We start from the raw sequence: 23,076 nt of genomic DNA on the forward strand, positions 1-23,076 counted from the left end.
CCAGCTTAGATGTCTCTGCTCTTTCGGCTGTACGTGGGGTTTTCATTGCACTGGGGCGTCTCAGGTTAATAAAGACATCAACAACTGAAGTTGCACGGTTACCACTTCTGACAAAATCAACCCAAACAAAAAAAAACAAAAAGGAAAAAAAAAAAAAAAACTTGGAGCTCATTCATTTGAGAGAAAGCAGAGAAATGTAATAAAATATGCAGCAACTTTGGAGTTCAGACAATGTGGTTAGTAACTCTGAACAGACAAATAAATGAAAAGTGATTTTGGAGAGAATATAGTACAATGACTGCCATCGGGACGGGAGAGGGCATGTCTGTGGTTTTGGTGCCAGGCACACTGCATCCTGTGTAAGATCCCAGTCCAGTCCTCCCCCCTAACCCCTGAATAGACCACAGAGCTGTGCCAGACCAGCAGAGCCGGAACTACAGCAGTGGCTGTGCAGAAAAAGCCACCCAGCCCTCTCCCGTCAGCGATGGCCCTGTCCCAGCCACGGGCCAGCACCAGCTCCTCCTCACCGCTAAACGCAGCCCAGACCCCGAACCCTCCTGAACCAGCCACTCTGACTGCGTTTCGTCAGACTGCCACTGATCCGATGTCGTCCTGCTAGGTTTCGGCTAATCCTGTTATAAGTGTGCTAAATGGGATGCGCAGAGAGGAAAGCTGGCTTGTGTTAGAGGATGGGGGGGGGGGTGGGGGCAGCGGGGGGAAATGCTGAGGTACTTGTGCTGGCCCATGGCAGAGGACAGGCTCACAGCTCACACTGACACTCACAAAACAGAAATAAAAAAACTGGGACGATTAGGTAGCAAGTCTCCATGGGTCCCTTGTTGCTGCTTTCGATTCTCCAGTGCGTAGGAGTGATTCTATCCATCTGTGCATCAGAGTGATTGAATCCTCCAGGGTATAGGAGTGCTCCTGTTTGTTGGTGTACTGGAGTGACTGTATTGTTCAGTTCACAGAAGTGTCAATTCTGCGGTGTTTGTATTCAGTGGTGTTTAGGAGTGCATTCCACGGTGCATTGGGGTTTTACTATTCTACAGTGCACACAGTTGTTTACAGTTTTCAGCGTGTTGGGGTATTGTGATCTTTGTATTTGTAGGAGTTTCAATTGTTGGGCACAACACTGATGTGTGTTTTTTCGCAGTGTGTAGGTGTATTTCGATTCTCTGGTGTTTATTCTCCAGTGTGTAAGTGTGTTTATTCTCCAGTGTGTGTTTATTCTCCAGTGTGTGTTTATTCTCAAGTGTGTAAGTGTGTTTATTCTCCAGTGTAAGTGTTTATTCTCCAGTGTGTATGTGTTTATTCTCCAGTGTGTAAGTGTGTTTATTCTCCAGTGTGTAAGTGTTTATTCTCCAGTGTGTAAGTGTGTTTACTCTCCAGTGCGTATGTGTTTATTCTCCAGTGTGTATGTGTTTATTCTCCAGTGTGTATGTGTTTATTCTCCAGTGTGTATGTGTTTATTCTCCAGTGTGTATGTGTTTATTCTCCAGTGTGTATGTGTTTATTCTCCAGTGTGTATGTGTTTATTCTCCAGTGTGTATGTGTTTATTCTCCAGTGTGTATGTGTTTATTCTCCAGTGTGTATGTGTTTATTCTCCAGTGTAGGTGCATTTCGGGCCACTGTGGGGTAACGTTGAGGGAACCAGCCAACCAACCAGCCACATTTGACTGACGTATGACTACAGGCCACAAGAACCTAGTGTGCCATGATGATCAGTCTGAGAGCCAGTAGTCTGGCCTGGGAAATCACCATTCCAAATCTTTGCCGTCTACAGTACTTATTATTAGAGTAATGTAAAACTGCTGATGCGATTTAAACTAGGATTCAGCCCTGGTTATGATTTTGACATCCCAGTGGTGTTTGTAACACAAATCTTTGTGTCAGCGGTATCTTCTGCAGTAAGCTTTATACACACCTTTTCTGTCCGACAACTAAGCGAGCGGATAACAAGCCCGAGCTACAGTCTCGTTAGCAGGTACTGTAAAACACAAACAAAAACACGTCTCTGCAGAAGCTAACGGAAGGAGCCCAAAGGCAGGTAGTAAATAATGCTAAAGATGAGGAACGCCACCAACGGCACCACTACACTCTACTCCAGCTACACACCATCCAACTGCCTGTTCACTGCGATGCTCACCACGCAATTATACTGCATAAAAGCCACAACATCACCAGCAGGATGCTCACAGCTAAGGTCTCTGTAGTCTAACAAAGAAGCTTGGGAGGTAGTCAGCACACCAGGCAATGCTCAGCTGTTGTAAGAGATTTTTATTTGTTGTCACCAGTGTAATTATCTATACATCCTTCGCATAGCTCTTAAACCCTTTACAGAGTATCTGTCTGTCAAATCCTGTAAATGGCCTGTAAATCTCACCTACAGAAAAACAGCAACAACAAAAAAGGCTGGTATAATTTATATTCAAAGAATGAGGTAACATTTCACAGTAAAAATCCTTCAAGTTTCAAAGAACTTAAACCAGCATTTTTTATCAGTAAAAGATTAAAGTAGTAAGAAAGCAAAAAAAATGCACTTTACAAGTAATTCGCCACTTAAGTCCTTATTCCCCCATGTTGCATTTGGAGAAAAAAATAGTTTTTTCCCTTCTAAAATTCTGTACAGTTTATTAAGTTGGATGAGTGCGTGTTTGGTGGGCCTCAGCTCTAGAAAAAGGAGTAGGGGGGGATGGGGTAGGTGGGCACTTTCATGACAGGGAACAGAAGCATTCTCTTGGGTAAACCTAGAGAGGAGAAACGAAAAGAGGACTCCACATAAGTTCAGTGGCCCAGCAGTCAGGTCAAAAACCCCAACGCTCTACTAGATATCATCTACATCATCTTACCAGCCAAATCACTAGTTATACAGAGACCAGAGACTGAAGGAGAGGGGCAGAGAAAAGGGGTGGAAGAGGGAAAAGACAGGGGAGAGCAAGGTGGATGGACAGAAGATCTAGAGTTGTAGTGAGGTAGAGTTCTAGAAAGAGCAGACTCAGTAAATAGACTTGTGAGCCACCACTACTTAAAAGTGAAACAGAAACACTTGTCTATTGATCTGTTTTTCTTTCCATCTGTTTCAATTTGTGTCCATCACCTGCCATTACCCTCAAATGAATCAAACTCAGATTAGTAAGACATGCAATTGAATACTGAATTAGTTTTCCACCTTACCATTACAACTTGAAGATACTGATCAATACATGAAATATTACTTTCTATACACCTTTCAAAAAATGTTTCTACTCCAAAAGACAGAGAATTCACTACAAAACCCACTCAACAAAAATGGAGCAATACTCTGTATTCTTGAAACTATGAAATAATATTTTAAAACACATTTAGTCTCAGAATAATAATCTTTATCAAGTGTTTTCTAACAAGGCACTTGCTATTTTGAAAAAAAAATTTTTTTTCTAGAAGATATATTCTTCTGACATAAAGACTGAAAGGTGGGAGTCATGTAAGAGAAACGCTTTTGGAAGGAAAACACTGAAAAGTCATTTTAGGCATTCTTATTACTCTAAGTGACATTAGCATCACTTTTACAGTGAAACTCCACAGTGCTATGGTAGCTGTGTCTGAGGCACAGGCACTGGCAGTGGTGGGGCGGGTGTAGGGCTTAGGGCTTAGGGCTTAGGGCTGAGGCCTGGCTGCTGTTGGCTGGTTTATGGTGTGCTGGGCTGGGTCTATGTTCTTGTGGCCTGGGTGTTTGTGTGCATGGTCTGGTTTGCAGTCGGGACTGCGGCTGTTCTTCGGTGGGCTCGCGTATCTCTCCTCTCTCCCGTGAAAGAAATCACAAAGCAGCAACAGGAGGCAAAAACTTCACAGCATCAGATGACTGTAGTGGGATTACTGACATGCAACAGCTTCCAGAAGCAATAAGACACGTTATCTTACAGCCAAATACCAGACTTCCTTCATCGCTGAGCGACGCATGGGGCACTAAAGGAACGGTCTTTATGTGACAGGGCGGGACCAAGGCGGGGGGTGGGAGGGGCTTCCGCAGCCCAAATCTCACGCTCGGTTCTGCGAGCATGAGACGCCCCCCCCCCCCCCCCCAGCTGAGGGCCACGGTCACCGCCTGTACATAAGGCTCATTCAAAGCATCCGGGAGAAGCAGGAAGAAAGGATTTCCAATGCCATTCAGAACACAAGCGTTCTACTGTCGGGTCTGAGTGCTCTCTGTGGGTGAGGGTGAGGGTGCGGGTGAGGGTGCGTGTTCTGCTGTGCGTGTCTCTGCATCGCCCGTCTGTCCTCGCGTGTGGCTTACAGTGCTGGAGACAAGACGTTTGGCACTGCGGTATGTGACTGAACACTATGTGACTGAACGCTATGTGATTGAACACTATGTGACTGAGCGCGTTATCCTGCTGTGAGGCTGTGCGAGGGCGTGTGCGTTCAGATAACGGGGTGAGCGTTTAGGTGACGCGGTGCGGGGGTCAGCCTGTGAGCTCCGCCCTCTGTGTGGGGATGGCATTGGAGGCCCCGCCCCCGGCGACGCTGGGTAGCAGGGCTGCTTTGAATGGGGTATTTATACTGGCTGTACACAGCAGGACTACACCCAGGAGCTGATTCCAGAGTCAAGATGGAGGGAGCAGGCAGACTGACGAGCAGCAGTTGGACACTCAGGCGAAAGCACAGCGAGGCTTGCTCCAACCACAGTAAGAACCAAAAGGTTATGATCGTTTGCGTTTTTTAGCCTGGTCTTTTTCTTTTTTTTTCTTTTCTCGCAAATACCAGATTCTAAATTTGGACTTCTCGGGGGTTTCGAAAGGACTGTCGTTTCCGCTACCACCTCTTACACCTGTCGGGGGATTGTGGGAGTAATTTGGGACGCTACGCTTTGAGAAGGGGGAGGGGGGGGGGTACGTACCGTAGGCTGGAGCTGCAGCAGCGCTGTACCCGTACGGGGTCCCGTACCCTGTGAGCACACGTTCAGAGAGGCGCGTTACCGCCAAAGTGCAGTCACAGACAGAGCCACTGCCTCTGCCACACTCAAACACACGGCCTAGGCTCCAGCACACACACTCACTACGCATCTTTACACTGTCAGACACCATCTTTACACTGTCAGACACCATCTTTACACTGTCAGACACCATCTTTACACTGTCAGACACCATCTTTACACTGTCAGACACCATCTTTACACTGTCAGACACCTGTACAGTAGATACACTCAAGCCCTACGTACCCGTGTATGTACACACACACACACACACACGCACACACACACACACACACACACGCACACACACACACACACACACACACACGTGTACACACACGTGTACACACACATACACACACATACACACACACACACACCACACACACAACACACACACACACACACACACACACACACACACACACACACGCGCGCGCGTACCTGGTGTGACGTATCCAGGGGCCGCGGCGGCGCTAACGAACGCTCCTCTGGCCAGGGCCCCCCGCCCTCGGCCCCGGGCGGCCTGGGCAGCGATGGAGGCGGCCGCAGCGATGGCCCCTTTCGTCTGCGGACACAGAGACCCGGCTGTGTACATGCAGTCCCATAACCACTCACTGCCCACCACCACTCACTCCGCTTTTGTTGGACGCTTGCTGAATAGCTTGCAGTGCCATGAAAAATATTCGCCCCCTTCCTGATTTCCTCTATTACTGCATACATGTCACACTGAATGGCTTCTGATCTTCAGACAAAATGCTATATTAGACAAAGGAAACAGAGTAAACAAAAAAGACATTTGAATTGAATTTATTTAATGAAAAAATTTATCAAACACTCATATCGCCCATGTGGAAAAAGTAACTGTTAGTTACACAATCAATCATTTAACCAAATTTAACTGATAATTAGACTTAGCCGAACAGCCAGGCTTGATTGTAGTCAGACCTATTGAATCTAAACCTCACTCATATTGAACCTTACCATCAGAGTAGTCACCACAAAGTTTCTACAAGCACTGTATGATCGGAGGAAATTCCAGAAGAGATGGAAAGGGTTACAAAGCCTGAGACTGTGGGACTCCACCGAACCACAGTGAGAGCAATTACTGTATCTCCAAATGGAGAACACTTGGAACAGTGGTGAATCTTCCCAGGGGTGGCCAGCCTGCCAAAATTTCTATAAGGGCGCACGACAATTCATCCAGGAAGTCACACAAGATCCCAGAAGAACATCCAAAGAACTGCAGGCCTCTCTAGCCTCAGCTAAAGTCAGTGTTCATGACTCCAGAATAAGAAAGAGACAGGGCAAAAACTGAGATTCATGGTCGGAAGTCAGAAACCACTGCTATCCAAGCGAAACATCAATGCTGGTCTCACGTTTGCAAAAAAGCACCTGGATGATCCCCAAGCCTTTTGGGATAATGTTCTATGGACAGGTGAGTGAAAAGTGGGACTTTTTTGATGACACAGGTCCCATTACGCCTGGCGCAAAGCAAATACAGCATTTCAGAAAAACGTGCTTTGTGTTTATTCAGGTTGCCTTTGTCCAATATTACATTTTGTCTAAAGATCTGAAACCATTCAGAGTGACAAATATGCAACGATAGAGGAAATCAGGAAGGGGAAAATACTTTTTCATGGCATTGTATGCATGCTGAACAGCCAAGAGACCTTGTCCTCCAAACTCTAAGTCTTTAATAATAACACACAAAGGCAAGCGTGATTCGTGTGACCAAGAGAAAGCCGAGGTGACTGGCCAATTGAGTAGAAGGGGAGGAGCTTCGATCATGTCGTCACCAACCTGAGGGATGATCTTCTTCTTCTTGTTGCCAACGGCATTGGGTCCGGAGAAGAGTTTCTCCAGAGCGGCCAGGGCAGCGCTGGCCTTCGCCACCTTCTTATTGGGCCCCGCCCCCCGGAACTTCTGCCCGTCCACTTCCACCTGCACAGGGAGTGGGAGGGGACACTGAGGACGGGGACGCCGGAGGCGAGGCGGCGGGGCGTGGCTCGATGGCGCGGGAGGCGGGACTCACCTCCATGACGAAGCGCTTGTCGTGGCTGCCCCCGCTCTCCGATATGAGCTCGTACTTGAGCCCCCGGCGCTTCTCGTTCAGCTCCATCACGGGGTTTTTGCCGCTGGCGGTGAGTATGGGACCCTGAGTTCGTACCTGTTTCCACGGGAGCGCATGCAAGAGGGTTACCGGCGGAGCGGCGGGGCCGCTGCACACAGATCCGCTATTACCGCGCTGATGGGGGCTGAGCTGGATGAATATATTCCCAGATCACTGAGAATGTTACTTCTGCTCTTAACAAGCCCTGCCGCGATGAACACATTGAGCCGAAGCGCAGCTGTTCCTTGGCACGGTATCGATCCGTACAGCATTAAGATGAAGTCATGCCCTCAGGTGTTCCAAATTCATTTCAATTTCAATGGAGCTAGTAAAGAGTACTAGTACACTGGGAACAATGTGTCTGTTAATGCTCGCTGTAAATTTGCAGCAGATTTATAGGCGCTTCGCCCGCAACGCTACGAGAGCAGCGCGGCGTTTTCGCACGCTGATCGCGCAGGAGCAGCGGCGGCAGACTGGAGCAGTGGCAGCAGACTGGAGCACATTGCATTCTTCAGATTCATTTTAGGATCAAAACATACCAGCAAGTCCACGGCTGTCAGCTCCAGACTGACTTATGAATTCAGCAGTAGCTGAGCATAAAGCCCTAGATCAACACGTTACACGGCACTGGCTGGACTGTAATAGGACAGCCATGATCTGGAAGCACGCAGGAAGTAGAGAATCCTGTATGTGTGTTCCATACTGTGGCATCTGTCCAGGCCCTTGGAGCAGGGCTGAATATTTAATGAGAATCATTAATGCGGGAAGGAAAAGCAACCCAATGGAGCAGAAACAATATGCAGTGTGTTATAACCAGTTAGACGGGACAAATTACCTGGGAAACAAGTAAGAAAATTGTGGGATTCCATTGGGCCCCCTGTAATGAAGGGGAGTCTCCTCCAACCAGCAGAGAGTCAGCAAGTGTGTGTGCATGCACGCGTGTGCCTGTGTGTGTGTGTGTGTGCATCTGTGCACTGAGTTGGGTGTGTGCATGTGATGTGGGGTCCTGTGTGTGTGTGTGGCCTCTGTGTGTGTGTGTGTGCTTGTGTGTGTGTGTTGTGCACTGGTGTGCGTGTGTGTGTGCATGTGTGTGCGCGTGTGTGTGTGCCTCTGTGTGTGCATGTGCGTGTGTGTGTGTGCATGTGTGTGTGCGTGTGCATCTCTGCGTGTGCGTGTGTGGCAGAATAACGCAGGCAGTGTGGCTCCGTACCTCCAGTGTGTTAGAGCTGTCTGTGGTGGAGTTTGTGGTGTTATTGCTGGGGTTTGTGGACGTCTCGCTCTTCCCCTCCCCGTCCGACTTCTCGTCGGCGCTCATGGAGTCCAGGTCGGTGTCGAAGCCGGTGGGATAGCCCATGGCCTGCAGGACCTGGCGGGGGCAAGAGCCTCGGGGTGAGCACAGCCAACAGCACCGCCTTTTCCACAGCCTGCAGGGATGATGCACTCTGAGTGGCAGTGGGTTTAGCCTCTTCCCTCTCTGTGGGGACTGCAGCTCAGTAATGGGAGTGGGAACGTGGGCCCGGGTGCCTGATCTTTCAGGAAAACTGCAGCAGATCAAATGGACAGGAAACGCATCTCTGACCCAAATTGGTGATTGTGCTGCAGCTGGGGAACATGCCTTTTAAGGTAATGGGAGGAGAAGAGGATTATCTCGGCTCTCTCTGTTCAGAACCGCTTTGGGATTACACAGATTTCACCTCCCTGCACCCTGCCCCCCATGAAGTGCACCTTACGCCTACTACCCCAAACATGTCCCCAAACCGACCGCTGTACCACCTCCAGCTCCCGACCCTTGGGCCTCCCCCCAAACCCATCGCCCCCGCCCCGCCCCGCCCCGCCCCGTCCTGATACCTTGACTGCCACGTGCAGCTTGGCGGTCTTCTTGGAGGACCCCGAGGCTTCGTAGACGGTGCCGTCCACGTCCACGGACATGGTGAAGACGGGCGCGTGCACGGGGCCGGACTGCGACAGCAGCTTGTACTGCAGCCCCGGCCGGATCTGGTTCAGCCGCATCAGCGCGTTCATCGGCTGGTTGGTGTCTATTGCTTTGCTGTCGAGAACTGGAGAGATGAAGACGGTCAGGAGCCATTCTGTGGCGAGGTCCCTGCGCGCTGGACTCAGACACTCATAATGAGGACACAGACAGGATGCGGAGGGAAGAGCGGTGGTCTCTGTGGCACACGGCGCTGGCCTTGATTTTGGGGCCTTAAACGCTCCCAGAGCCTGGCAGAGAGCACTATGGGAAATCGACACGCCATCCCTCCCTCTCCCCCTCTCTCCCCCTCTCTCCCGTGGTTATGTGGCTTCTACGATGAGCAATTTAATTCCTCCTAAATATAAACCCTAAATATATACCCTTTCCCTTTTCTGAAAAGCAGGAAGAGCTGGGAGAGGGCCGGCCAGAACGCTGACTACAGAACTGTTCTGCTTTTCTGAGCCGATCGGTTTGCAGAGAAAAATGCTAAATCAATGACATTGATTTCTTCATGGTTATTTGTATCAGCCTGTAGAGGGAATGTGTGACAGAGAGAAAGAGAGAGAAAGAGGGAGAGAGCGACAGAGACGGATGAAAATAGCAAACTCAGCAAAAGTCAATTTTGGGCATATTCCAACAAAATATTTTTTATGCGAATCAAATGTCATTTCCAGACAATACAATAGCAAATTCAGACTGTATTGAATTCTTTTCAATCTTGATTTCAGCTGGCCGCATCTCAAATTCAGGTTTACGTATCTGCAAATGCCAAAAGTATTCACAGCCAGCATCTTTGTAGAAACATTTATAAGTGTTTTTTTCCCCCTTAATCCAGATGGATCCTCTGCAAGGTCAGTCCAGCCCTGTCACTGGCAACCTCTCCTTTACTGTAAACACTGAGAGAGGAGGGGGCGGGAGACACAGTAATGGAGGAGGAGGGTGGGAAAGACTCGGACGTATGACAGCCCTACATGACTCATGAGGAAGCCCATGTGGTGTGTGTCTACAGACAAAAGGAAATGAAAGCCAGTGTGGAACAGTGGGATATTACTCCAGCTGCGGACCCCGTGTAGGAGTGAGTGCTGTGTGTGAGGGGGAGGGGGAGTGGAGGGGGGGGCTCAGGGGGAAGTCACCTTTTCTCAGGTTGCGTTTCATCTTCTTGATGAGGTCTTTGTCGTCCATGTTTCCGTCCTCGTACGGCCTCTTCAGCCCTGTTCCTGAAAGCCACATGACAGAGAGCCCGTGTGAGTCAGCTCGACGTCTCTGACACCACTGCGCTCTCTGTGCGAGAGCTCCCTGTGCTGCTCGACACACTGCACAGGCACACAGGCGCTCCAAAGAGACAGACACACTGCACAGGCGCACAGGCGCTCCAAAGAGACAGACACACTGCACAGGCGCACACACACTCCAAAGCGACAGACACACGGACAGAGGCACACACACTCCAATGAGACAGACACACGACAGAGGCAACAGCACTCCAAAGAGACAGACACAGCACAGGCGCCCCCCAGAGACAGACACGGGCAGGCACACACTCCAAAGAGACAGACACACTGCACAGGCGCTCCAATGAGACAGACACACAGCACAGGCGCACACACACTCCAGAGAGACAGACACACGGACAGAGGCACACACACTCCAAAGAGACAGACACACGGACAGAGGCACACCTTCTTTGTCTGACCACAGGTATTTCTGGGAGGGTTTGGTCGAGGGAAGCGGATCCATCTCCAGGACCTTGTAAATCTGCCCGAAGGCCAGGAGCCGCAGGGCATGCTGGAAAACAGGTGTGAGTGGTGTTAGAGCAGAACAGGAGAGACACGGGGCCACACAGCACACAGACACGTGGGGCCACACACACACACACACACAGGGCCACACGAACGGGGGGCACATGCACACACACACAGGGCCACAAGGGCAGGGCGGCACACACACACACACACACACACACACTGGGCTGGACCCAAAGCCCTCAGTCGGGCTCCAGCGTCAGGCCTGCACCCACATCTGAGGTTCCACAGCCAAACAAATCCATGACTCATGTGTGCGGGGGTGAGGCACCCCACTTTCTATTTCTCTTCTGTTTATGTCATATGAGAGCTGCCCAGAGACCGTCTGCACGGCAACCCTGGCAACCTCAGTCCTGCTTCTCATGTGCTCTTTACCAAAGGGTCACTTTCCCAAACCTGCCTCCAACTCAACCCTCATTTTTACCTTGGACACCCCATTTCATTAAATGTTGTTAAATTTAATGAACAGTGGGGAATGACGGAGGTTGAGTTAGAAGTTCTCACACAATGGGATTAGCTATAATGTTTAAGATCCCATCTCTCAGAGTCCTCTTCATATTTATTTGCCTCCACAATCACCTCACAATTACAGAACTCACCCCTCATGGCCTCCTTTCAGTATTTAATTATGCTCATTTTTTACGGGAAACCTAATAGACAAGACCACTGACGCCGATAATTTTACTGATAAGATTTTAAATGTATAAATCTTTTATGATATATATGATCATATGATGCTTATAGGAGCATATTTTGCAGCCATTACTGGCTGAATGCATTCACTCAGCATTATATAGGCTGTATGGTTAAATGTTCTGTAGTACTCCGCTGCTCTTGTGGAGCTGTTGCTTTCTGTAGAAGTGGACCCATGTGAGAGCAATAAAGTTACAGGATGCGGTGGTAGCTTAGCAACTGTTGCTGCAGCGGTAGAGGAGGTCCCCACGGTTTGGGGGGTGTCCCCAGCAGGCCCTGTGCCCGCGTCACATTACAGCCCATTTGCAGCCGTGGTAACAAGCATTCTCAGAGACAAAAAGGCTGCAATTAGAGTGAGACTGCACAAGATCAATGCCGTTCCCTAATACTGCTGGAGGAATGGAAACACACAGAGGGAGAGCCGCTCCACAAAGGCATCGTGCACACGTATCACACTCAAAGCGCCTAAGGATCGTTACTTAACAGCAAAGTCCCGGCAGTGCAGCCGGGCTCATTGGCATTCTGGGGCATTCTGCGCCAGCCCCCCCCCTCTCCTGACACCGCTCATTTGTACTGCGTGCGCTTCACTCCCAGCGCAAATGCGGCGTCGGTGCGGTCGATGGGTCTCTGCGCGGTCGCTCCCTCCCGTCGCGGTTCACGGTCACCGCGCTCGTTCTCCACGCGCTCCGGTCCCGATCTCTGCGACGTGGCCGTGTCGGTGGCGTCCCCCGCTCGTCAGACAGGACAGCGGCGCGGTGACGCTCCCCGGGCCCCGGGCAGTACTGACGGGCCAGAGCGGCTCTCTGATGCTCTCAGCACTCTCAGATAAGGAGGCGTTTTAAAGAGCTCCCGTGTCACTCTCTCCTTTAATCTGCACAGTCTAGATGAGATAAGCCCGACTGCGCAGCCTGCCTCTGGCTCCAGCGTAGCGCAGTTTTACCTGTGCGCTGTAGGTGATGGCTTCTGCCTGCTCTGCCGTCATGGTCGTCAGCGTGTCCGTGGGCTCCTTCTCACAGGGGTCGTGTAGTCCTGGCCCACCTGGGAGCGGAAAACCAAACGCATCACTTCCTGTCCTTCAGAATGACCGCTAACCAGCACAGTCTGCATCTCTGTCATTCAAAACGCTGTTCATCAGACACATTTCCTGTGCAACATCGAACGCCCGTCCTTTGAAATGATTCTGATCACAGACAACCGTGGCTTCCTGTTCCTGTCTTTGGCACCCGCAGTGGCAAAGTACAGTGCGATTTCCTGTTCTTCAAAGCGGTGCTGGCACAAGTGCACCCTCGTTTCCTGCTCTATGCAAAAACAATCCTGCATTCTTCAAAACAATCATTTAGTGGAGCTGGATGGGGATGGAGCAGCGTGTGCAAAGGATCTGTGCAGATATACAGCAGATATGTACTGGATCTGTGCAGATATACAGCAGATATGTACTGGATCTGTGCAGATATACAGCAGATATGTACTGGATCTGTGCAGATATACAGCTATGTGCAGATATGTGCTGGATATGCATAGTTATGTGGTTACAGTATGTGCAGGTATGTGGTTACGGTATGTGCAGGTCTGTGCTGGGTATGTGTAGATATGTGGTTACAGTATGTGCAGGTCTGTGCTGGGTATGTGTAGATATGAGGTTATGTGTAGATATGCAATTATGTACAGACACAGTATGTGCTGAATATTAGAGGTCGATCGATAAGGATTTTTCAGAGCCAATGCCAAAATTTGGGAGAGAAAAAAGCCAATATGCTGATATTGGCCGATGGGAAATAAATAAATAAATAAATAAATAAATAAATAAATAAAAATTCCAACCATTTTAACAGGTGAAAATGCCATACTGCATTACTATAAAACTGCTTCACAAATACAACCATCATGTGAGAGTTTTAGCCCACAGTACACCCAAAACCGGCAGTGTTTTCAAGCCTCTCTTTAGCTCACCACATTACCACTTCATCACACTTGCAAATAGCCTGAGCTTACAATGCCAGGGAAGCTAGTCTCTTCTAAACTAGGGCTGTCACAATAAGAAATTTGGTTCAGCTGTTCATTATACAAATGACCATGACAAACTGTGCTGCCCCTAGTTATATTGTTGTTAGTTATGCCTGAAATGTGATGAAACCATTATAAGAGGGATGCTTGATCACACAGAGTTTTACGATAATGGTTAAAACAACTGATTTCATCGATTAAATGTACTGTACAGCCAAGTGATTCATAAAATTAGTTCACAAAAACAACAGCAGACGACAGCTATTCGGATTCGTGCTCAGTACCTGTGGATAGTGATTGCTTCATTTGACTTTGCGTGCTTGACCTTACTTAGTTCGACTTTCGATTCTCGTCTAGCCTCTTCTGGTTTGTTTGCCGATTGGATTTCGTGTTTGACCACTGACTCGTTCTATTCAACCTCGATTCGTTTGGCCCTCTGCTCCCCGTATAGTGACTTCGGTCAGTTAGAGGGTACCCTGGCAAATTATAAATCCTTCCCCTGAGACACCGTTTTGTTGTTTTGAACAGCGGGCTGACTGGGCAGAGAGGCAGGGTGCCAGGGTGCCCGCTCCGCGCCACTCACCTGGGAGCAGGATGCCCGAGGCCAGGCACTCCATCACCCGCCGGAGGGCCTCGCCCGCGCCCAGCGGCCGGTTGCACGTGGCGATGGCCTTCTCACAGACGAGCTCCAGGGGCTGCGGGGGAGGGGGGAGGGTCAGGGGGCGTGTCCACAGAGGAGGCGGGCACTCACATCCTGCTCACACTAACCGCTCCAATCAGAAACCCCAATAAGGCCTGGTCTCTGTGAGTCATCATTTGCCCTAGCGTAGCAACCAGGAGAGCAGCAAGGCCATTTCCACCAATGCATAAAAAGACAATCAGTGAGTGGGCACAACCTTAGTTAATGCGTATTTACTGACAGACATGCACCCCCCCCCCCCGCCCTGCCCTCCTGCCCCGCTCACTCACCCAGCCCTTGAGCGGCTCCCAAACGGACATCCGGTTGCACATGTCTCTGAGAATGCGCAGCACAATCACACAGGACTTGAGCCCGTTTACTCTGGCCTGGGGGGGGCACAGAGAGTGAGCTCAGCTTCAGGGACCAGGGAGGGGGGGGGGAAGTTACTCCTGACACAGGGACAGCACAGCATACAGTAACACTTCTACATCTCATATCTAATGGGCTGAATGGCCAAATCATGCAAGAGATACACTTGCAGGAGGAGGGGAAGGGGAAGGGGGGGAGGTCACAGAGAGCATTATCAATCAATTTTAAAAATTATTTTTAGAAAAGCAGGTTTAAGGTAAAAGCCAAAAGAAAAGTGTAACAATTGCTTTTGTAGCCTCATGATAAGGTTCTCTTTCTTAACATGGAGTGAACAGACAGTACTGGACAGAGGCAGGAGAGAGACATTTTTGGGTTGTGGCCGATACAGGGCGAGGGGTGGGGTGGGGCGGGGTGGGGAGGGGGGTGGGGGGTGGGGAGGGAGGTTTGGCAGCTCCATGTCACAAGGCTACAATAACAATGAGGTAAGAACAGAGAGCCAACCTGGAACCATTTGGCATGTCGGAGGGACGCCAGCGCGACCAGGCATCGCTGCCGGTCCAGCACGTCGGACGCGTCTTTCAGCTCAACATTCTCTACTGGTGAAAAGAACGGGATATACGCGTGTAAAATAAAGAAAAAAGGACAGACACAGTTTGACCAAGGGAGTCTTCTGTCACAGCACAGGGGCAGCGGGGCCCGGCGCAGACACGCCCACGCGCCCGTCTGACCAATCACGCGGTCAGAGAGCCATGCAGTCCTCGTGGCCGCTTTGGACGGGCGGTACAGGAGCAGTGCATGGGCGGGGCGCTCAGCCACGAGCGCTCACTCCTCTCATCCTCACCGTCTGATTATCTCATCTTAAAATAGGACTGTACAAGATTAATATTCTGCAGTATTCTACGATGATTCTTTTTCCTTATGAGAAAAGAAATCGCCACAATAAATTATTTTTTTTTCTTCAAAATTTTAATTACGTGATTTTTGAACATAGTAAAATAACGAACAGGAAATGAGGAAATGCTCAGAATATTAATGGTTTGTACTCCCAGTTTAAGATAATCGTGAGGTGTGAATCTTTAAGAAGTGTGGCCACAGCTGCGGCTGTACCAGATTAGTGCATTTACACAGTGCAGGCAGAAACACAAGCAGGACGTCTGTCACTCCAGGGACCAAGAAATAAAGATCCATCCCTTTCAGTACCAGCCAGATTCTAATTAATTTCCACAGAGCACTGAGGCTCACTGCCATAAATACATCGCTGTTAATGGAATGATACCAAATAGTAAGAGAAAACAAGTGATCAATTATTTAAAATAGCCTCAATACATGTTGAGCCATTTCTGTGCTTCAACTGCCACTGCAGAAACTTGGGTACTGTACATGTTTACAGTCAAAAAACTACAGATGTTATAAATTTACAGGCTAAGAAGCCCTTTCAAAATACTTGTTTTAATACATAAATTCAACCTAAAGTAAGCCACTGCTAATCTCAGTGCTTGCCCTGCTTTATTTACCGAGATCTTTTGGAAGGTTTGTTCATTGTCAACATTTGTTCAACTTTACTGTTCTCTTTAGGAACTGATTTGTTCTTCTCAAGTCAAGAGCTGCTTGAAAGAAGTGTGTAATCCCTCATTCTGAAACTGAGAAATTAGACCTCCAGTTCCACTGTTAAACAGCTATGGAGAAAATGTGCACTACATTAGTGCTGTGTTTACTTCATTGTTGCCAAATGACCAAGTTGTAAATAGCTCAGTTACTTTTGTCCATCATCCAATGAAGTTATTTTATGAACTTTCTCCAGTAATTTAACTGATTTTCTAAATCGGTTACTGAATATACATAACAATACTGAATATCTGTAATTTATAATGAGAAACTAAATTAAAAACTAATTTAATATAATACGAACCAAAGATTCTATATTCATAGGGAATGGTGCTTGGGCCACATGCCAAAAGCCACTGTAATGACTGTTCCTAAAGGACTACTGACTTATTAACACCAGAACAGCGTTGAGGTTTAAATGCGGCTCCTGTTTCATAAACAGATCGGCTCGACCATGTACCGACTGAGGCAGTGAATTCCTGCAATAGCACTTTGGGCCGTGCGAGATGGAGCAGTTTCTCACTGGGACAGGGCCCTTGGCCTGCCGCAGAGCACGGGGGGCGTCCCGTGATCTACGGCCCTCCTGAATCACGGCTCGCTCTGCACTCAGACCCCAGCGCCGCGCCCCAGGCGCCAGGAACGCGTCGCTCAATTTGCTCTCCTGTCAATCAAAATCTCACCCTGGATTCTTTGGTCCTTGGCCCTCACAGAGAGAGAGAGAGAGAGAGAGAGAGAGACAGAGCGCCATGCTGGTTTTCTGGAGCCCGCAGATGCAGCAGATGTTTATGCTAATCATGGAGGGAAGGGGGGGGGGGAGGCCTGCCTGTCACTCACTCACCCACCCCCTGGTTCAGCCAGTCAGAGCCCAGCGCTCTGTGAGACCGGGCCACCATTACCATCTGCTGGTGAGACCACCACACAGGACAGGGGCTGGAGAAGAGCAGGTGAGTGGCTGGGGAGGCCTTCACAGTGTTAAGATGATGGACAAAGTGACAGTCTGCAGAGCCATACAGCCGCTCTCTTTTTCTATGACAAACCCCACAGAGCTGTGCATTTAACACTCTTAAGTATATTCAGTGTATACTTGCATTGTGAAAATACTGCAGCCCATTCCGTTTTCCAACTGCCTGGAGGCACATCCCGTGTTGCAGTGGCCAACCAAATGTTTACCCACAGTCCTGCAGGTTTTTATAGCCAATTACAAAGAGATAATCATCCTATTACAATGGATTTTCTCTGCTCATAGACGCCAATGCAGTTACAGCCAATGCCTGTGACTGGTTAGTATAGCAGGCATGTTGTTCTGCATGTTTTTCTGTCACTTTGTGTAGGGAGCAGTGGAGGGTAGAAAGATCAGGCAGTGAGTAAAGAGGTTATTTCACTACAGGATTCTTCAGCACTGGACCAAAGGCCCTCATGTTCTGCCCTAGTAGATTGAGAATGTAGTTTTGAGACTTGAGTGCATCGGGAGAAATTGTAGTTTTAATTGAATATCTTTTCTTCAAGACCAGTGTCTGTCAGCTTCTGATTACAAGGGCTTCTTTGGTGCCAGCACTGACTTAAGAGACTAATCTTATAGGAGGGGATAAGCCTTTTGAACGTGAATAACTGAGGAGAAAATAGAATCTTTAAACTTCAAAGTGTGTTGCCTGCACTTCTCAGAGAGAGGCCAGACTATGTTTCCACAGACCGGTGCTCACAAGCCGAAAATTTCCCTGAGGGAACCTCACCGGGTCTATGGAACATTTGCATAAATGACCAAAGACTCCAAGTTCACATTCCCCAACAGCTGACTACAGGAGCAGAGGGTGAGCATGGGATGAGGTCTTCATAAATCACGTCTTTGCGGAGTGAAGCTGGGAGAATAAGCCACGCCTCCTCTCCCAATACATAACAGTAGGCTCTGCTGAAGGCAGGGCATGAAGGAGCCAGGCCAGTTCTGAGAAACCTACCGTTAAAAACCAAAAAACACTCCATGTCATTTCTGCCTTGATTGTTAAAATGCAGACTGTACCAACTTGGTCAACAATTGGACCTGAAATTATGGGATGCCGTCTTGAGCAGCGAGCCACAAATAAGAGCGGTGTCCACGGGAGCGGGGAGTGTTTTTGGCTTTTCTGCGAGACCAGGGCAGCTCTAGAATGTCACAATCTAGAATTTCAGAGAGTAGCAACTGAGAGAGGAGGCAGCCCAGGGCACTGGAGCGCATCACCGTGGGACGAGGGTCAGGGGGCGGGGCTCCAGTTGCCCTGGCGCTCCGTAAAAAGCCTTGGCCTGTGACAGAGAGGGGGCCAGTTGGTCAAAGGTCTGAGAGAGTCCATGGAGCCCCGGTGGCCGGGGGAACCGAAGCAGCGGGAATGTGAGTCAGTGATATTCTCAGGAAAGGGTTAGTCGTCCTCCACCTCCCCCACCCCCAGCGCTGCCCAAAAGCACTTTTTCAGCAGCACAGCCAGACCCAAAGCCCTGTGAGTTATTTAAAGGTTGACACAGGAGCTTTAACAAGCTTCACCCCGCTTGGAAAGCAGGGGGGTCAGGAGGTCAGCGCCGACCTCTCAGCCTTCTCCCCACCTCCAGAGAGAGAGAGAGAGGGACACACACCGTCTTCCCTTCCCACTTACCTTTCCTCTTTCTCTCCTTTTCTGCCTTTTCCCCTCATCTTTTATGCTCAAATGCTGACTACGTCTGTCTCCACGGCGACTGCATTTTTTTGGGTGGGGGGGTCGTCACCCCATAACTCTTTTTAGAGGGAAGGCATCTTTATAATGCGGCAGTGCAGGCCAATAGGGAGGCTGCTGGAGCGGACTCCCAGCAGGACAGAAACAAACAGGGGCGGGAGAAAGGAGGAGGAAAGGGAGAGGGAGAGAGGTGGAGGGGTGATGGAGCCCGGTGTGACAGTGTGTACAGTTCAGACCTGAGGAGGAGGGTGGAGAGGTGGAGGAAAGATGGAGGCCTGCTGGCGTTTCTTTTCCCCAGGAGTGCGTGTTGAGCTGGGAGGCTCCAGGATCGCAGACGGCTCCAGATCAGAGCCAGCAAAGGGCCACTACTGCGCTACGTCTCCCCCTACCCCTCTGTCCCTCCATCTCAAACAGCCTCCACCTCCCTCCCTCTGCGCATACAGGCGACATGCCACTCCCTCCATCTCCCGCCGGCCGAGCGGCGCGCGTGGCGGCAGGGGGAGGAGCCCCGGGTACCTTCGTCTCCCTTGCTGTACTCGTCCCTCATCTGCGGGGAGGTGAGGGTGACCTTCAGGCTGAGCTTGGGGTCTTTGGTGTTGTGCACCAGAATGGCTGCCTCTGGGATGCAGCGCTGCACCTCGTACTTGTCCTCTGTCAATTTCTGCCAGGGCAAGGATACCAAAGGTCAGAGGCAGAGCCCTCTTGCAGACCCACAGGCCCCCAAACCGCACGCGCTCAGTCTGCGCGGGGACCGGGGACGTCTCAGTTGGGGACGCGTTCAAAACAGAGCATTGCAAAATGTTTCAGAGACCACCATCACCCAGGGAGCTGAAGTCCAGGGCTTGGAATTTTGAAGTGCATAACAAGCTCAGGACTACATTTCCCAGCAGCCCTTTTGCTGTTATGTTCTGTGGAGTTCCACCTTTTTGGCTGTGCAGCGCCAAAAGGCCACACACATGCACACAGACACAGACAGACAGACAGACAGACAGACAGACAGACAGACACACACACACACACACACAGGTTATTTACACAAAAGATTATGTGGGTGGGGGGGGAGCATGGGGCAGGGGAGGTACTAATGTGAAAACAATCATATTTGACGCTTGGGGCCAGATATCAGCTCCCGTAATCCACAGTATTAATTCTTACCCCACCGCTACGGCCTGTGCCAGGGCTGTGTGTGCGGGGGAATCCATCAGCCACGTGCCATATGAAGCAGCCTGCAGAGACGCGACACATTCCGGTGTGTCAGCAGGGATCACATGTGGAGCGGGGCGAACAGCTACGTCTCTGCTCGTTTGGACACCTGACAAACATGTCACTGCTCCACAACTAACCGGCGCTGCAGAGGCGGTCCGATGCAGTCCGTCAGCCGCACGCAGCCAAGCGTGAAAAAGCGCAGCGCAGCTGTTACCGCACGGTGACTGCCAGAGGCTCGCGCCATGAAGAGGCGAGAACCACACACACACACACACAAACATGAAAACAACACACACACACGCACACAAACATGAAAACACACACACACACACACACAGAAACCTGGTTGTGATTACACTGCTTGTAAAAAAGCTGGGTTTCCCTCCTTATGCCCCAGTCCCCCCCCCCCCCATGCTAGCCCCCCCGGCTGTCCTCCCACACTCTTCCCGAACAGCTCCCTCACGGCCCCCCAGCATGTGGGGGGAGCTGCTGGGGGTACAGGGAGACTCCCGGCAGACAGACAGAGTGTGTGTTCTTAGTGCACGGGACACAGCGAGGCCAAACGTAGCCTTTTCAGGCCCAACTGCACCACGCTGTGGGAAGATGTCTTTGGGTGGGGGCCTGTTTCTGGATTTCCCTTTCCTTATCCACACTAGAGAGCTCCTACTGTAACACAAGCCCTGCTCCCTTCACCAGTTGTTTTATGTGTATTATGGCAGTTGATATGAACCCACGGGAGCGGTGTGCTGTCCTTCCTGCAGTGAGCCCTGTGCTCCGCACACAAAGCCAGGCTTCAGGCTTCAGGCTTCCTCCTGCACGTCTGCGTGCCGCACACTGAGTGCAGAGGGGTAAACGGCTGCCGCAGAGGGGAGCTGGGGATGGGGCTCCTGCCTTTAAAGGCTTGATTTCCCCAGAGCGGGGGAAACGGCACATAAACGCTGTGCAGCGCAGCTCCGCGCTCATTCCCGCCGCCTGAGAGCGTGTGCGGCTGCGCCCGCGTCCCCGAGCCGCCGCACGCAGCTCAGAATGAGGCCTCAAATCAGCGCAGCCAATCACCGGCTCCCAAACACAGAGGACAGTGTCGCTCCTGTACACAGTGGCCATTAAACTGAGCGATGAATCCAAAATAACCCTCCGCTTTAACAGGACTCGCCTGCTTTCGGTCTGCTGCTCATGCAGGATTGGCAAGCACAGACCCATTAATAGTATGAGCTGGATAAAGGCAGACCAGCACCAAATACCCATTTCTGGAATTAAACAGGTATTTGCTAATACATTTATGACTGCTGTATAAATGTATTACAGTGCACAGTGTGTAGTGTGCAGTGCACAGTGTATAGTGTGCAGTGTATAGTGTGCAGTGTGCAGTGTGTAGTGTGCAGTGCACAGTGTGTAGTGTGTAGTGTGCAGTGTACAGTGCGCAGTGCGCGCTCACCTGGATCTGCAGGGGCAGGTTGTCGCAGACGGTGCACAGCAGGGTCTCGGTGGGCTTCTCCCTGCACATGAGCACCAGCTCCAGGTCCATGTCGTCTTTGATGAGGAGCCCCTTGGCCACCAGCCCGATGCGCATCACGCCGCACAGCACGCCCCCGTTCGGCTCCCTGATTGGACACGCCCCCCCCGCGGGTCACAGCTCGCTCTCGCGCACAAACCCGCAATCGCCACGCGTGTGATTAATGTCTCTGAGTCGCTGCGGCAACCGGGACAGAGACCTACGCAAACACAGGCGGCAGCGCGGCCCTAAGGCTGCGGGCTCGACTCCCAGCGGGGGCACTGCCGCTGTACCCAGTACCTAACCTGCTTCAGTAAGGACATCCAGCTGCATAAATGTATGTATGATGCAATCTGTCTGAGCTGCTGTGTGTAAGCGCCCTGCTCTCACTCTCACTGGCTGACAGGGACGGGGACTCACTTGGTGCTGCTCTCGGCAGAGTCCTCCGTCTTGGCGTCCTCCTCTTCGGTTTGGGTGTGGTTGAGCTCGTCCATCCAGTCGGAGACGTGTTTGAGAGCGCGCTCCACGGTGGACACCAGCGTCTGCACCGCCTCCAGATCCTCTGACGACGGGTAGATGGTGGAGTGCTTGGCCATGACGTGACGGTCATCGTTGCCAAACGATCGAATGGACCTCTGGGAAGGGGGAGGACAAACCAATAAGTATACGCCCGCTCCACACACACCCACACCCACACACTTCCATACGCACGCACAGACACACACCCAGACCCACACACTTTCATGCGCACGCACACACACACACACACACACACACGCACACACACACACACAGACGTGCATGCAGAACATGCACATACACACACACACACACACAGACGTGCATGCAGAACACACACACACACACACGCACGCAGGTACTGTCTCACAGCCTCTCAGGCACACACTGACACACTGCATGATAAAGAGGACTAATGCAGGGCAGCTCTGCTGCTACGCGGCTAGCTTTCAGCATCACATTAACCTGTAATCCATCAAACTCGCCTCTTGTTTCCATGAAAGAAAACCAATATCTACAAAAGTAACATTTTATAATGGCAGACATGCATTTCACTCCTCCTCTCCTGTTACAGTGTCAGTCTATTTCAGGAGGCAGTGACAGTGCTGAGATTTAGACCGTCTCCATGCTCCTGCAGTCCCAGAGTCCGCACCACATCCCACTGAGGCCAGGACATACTGACCTGGCCCCAGCGTCATCTTCCTGTGTGTGTGTGTATGTGTGTGCGTGCGCGTGTGGGTGTGCGCGTGTGCATGTGGGTATGGGTGCGCGTGTGTGTGTGTGTGATGACAGCGTGTCGCTCAATATGCAGACAGCATTCATATAGGAAATCAATTAAATCTCAACGACAGATTTTATCCTCGTCAGCACATAACCATCTACAATGAGGGCAACCCCACACTTTCAGCTAGCTCGCATGTCCTCGTCTTCGTCCTTCCCCCCCGCTCCGCCTCCTCCCTCCCCCCATCCTCCTCCCCTCTCGCCCCCCCTCC

At 50.6% G+C, this 23,076-nt stretch overlaps 1 protein-coding gene across 5 annotated transcripts in view; it reads right to left on the reverse strand.

Annotated features, from left to right (window-relative positions):
• Positions 1-23,076, reverse strand: part of strbp (spermatid perinuclear RNA binding protein) — a 74,168-nt gene that overhangs the window by 6,419 nt on the left and 44,673 nt on the right. For 4 of the 5 annotated variants that reach the window (XM_064309627.1, XM_064309629.1, XM_064309626.1 and 1 more), the window contains 15 exons: positions 21,986-22,200; positions 21,509-21,674; positions 19,384-19,528; positions 15,089-15,183; positions 14,509-14,604; positions 14,123-14,234; positions 12,476-12,573; positions 10,720-10,825; positions 10,174-10,257; positions 8,917-9,125; positions 8,279-8,434; positions 6,991-7,125; positions 6,759-6,899; positions 5,400-5,523; positions 4,881-4,928 (listed from right to left, as the gene is read on the reverse strand). In XM_064309627.1, coding sequence (XP_064165697.1) covers positions 4,881-4,928; positions 5,400-5,523; positions 6,759-6,899; positions 6,991-7,125; positions 8,279-8,434; positions 8,917-9,125; positions 10,174-10,257; positions 10,720-10,825; positions 12,476-12,573; positions 14,123-14,234; positions 14,509-14,604; positions 15,089-15,183; positions 19,384-19,528; positions 21,509-21,674; positions 21,986-22,200 — 1,930 coding nt within the window. Of the gene's footprint in view, positions 1-2,266; positions 2,752-4,880; positions 4,929-5,399; positions 5,524-6,758; positions 6,900-6,990; positions 7,126-8,278; positions 8,435-8,916; positions 9,126-10,173; positions 10,258-10,719; positions 10,826-12,475; positions 12,574-14,122; positions 14,235-14,508; positions 14,605-15,088; positions 15,184-19,383; positions 19,529-21,508; positions 21,675-21,985; positions 22,201-23,076 lie in introns of those variants that run through there. The other variant, XM_064309630.1, reaches the window with a different exon arrangement.

Source organism: Anguilla rostrata, chromosome 14 (assembly GCF_018555375.3).
Source record: "Anguilla rostrata isolate EN2019 chromosome 14, ASM1855537v3, whole genome shotgun sequence".
Taxonomy (NCBI): domain Eukaryota; kingdom Metazoa; phylum Chordata; class Actinopteri; order Anguilliformes; family Anguillidae; genus Anguilla; species Anguilla rostrata.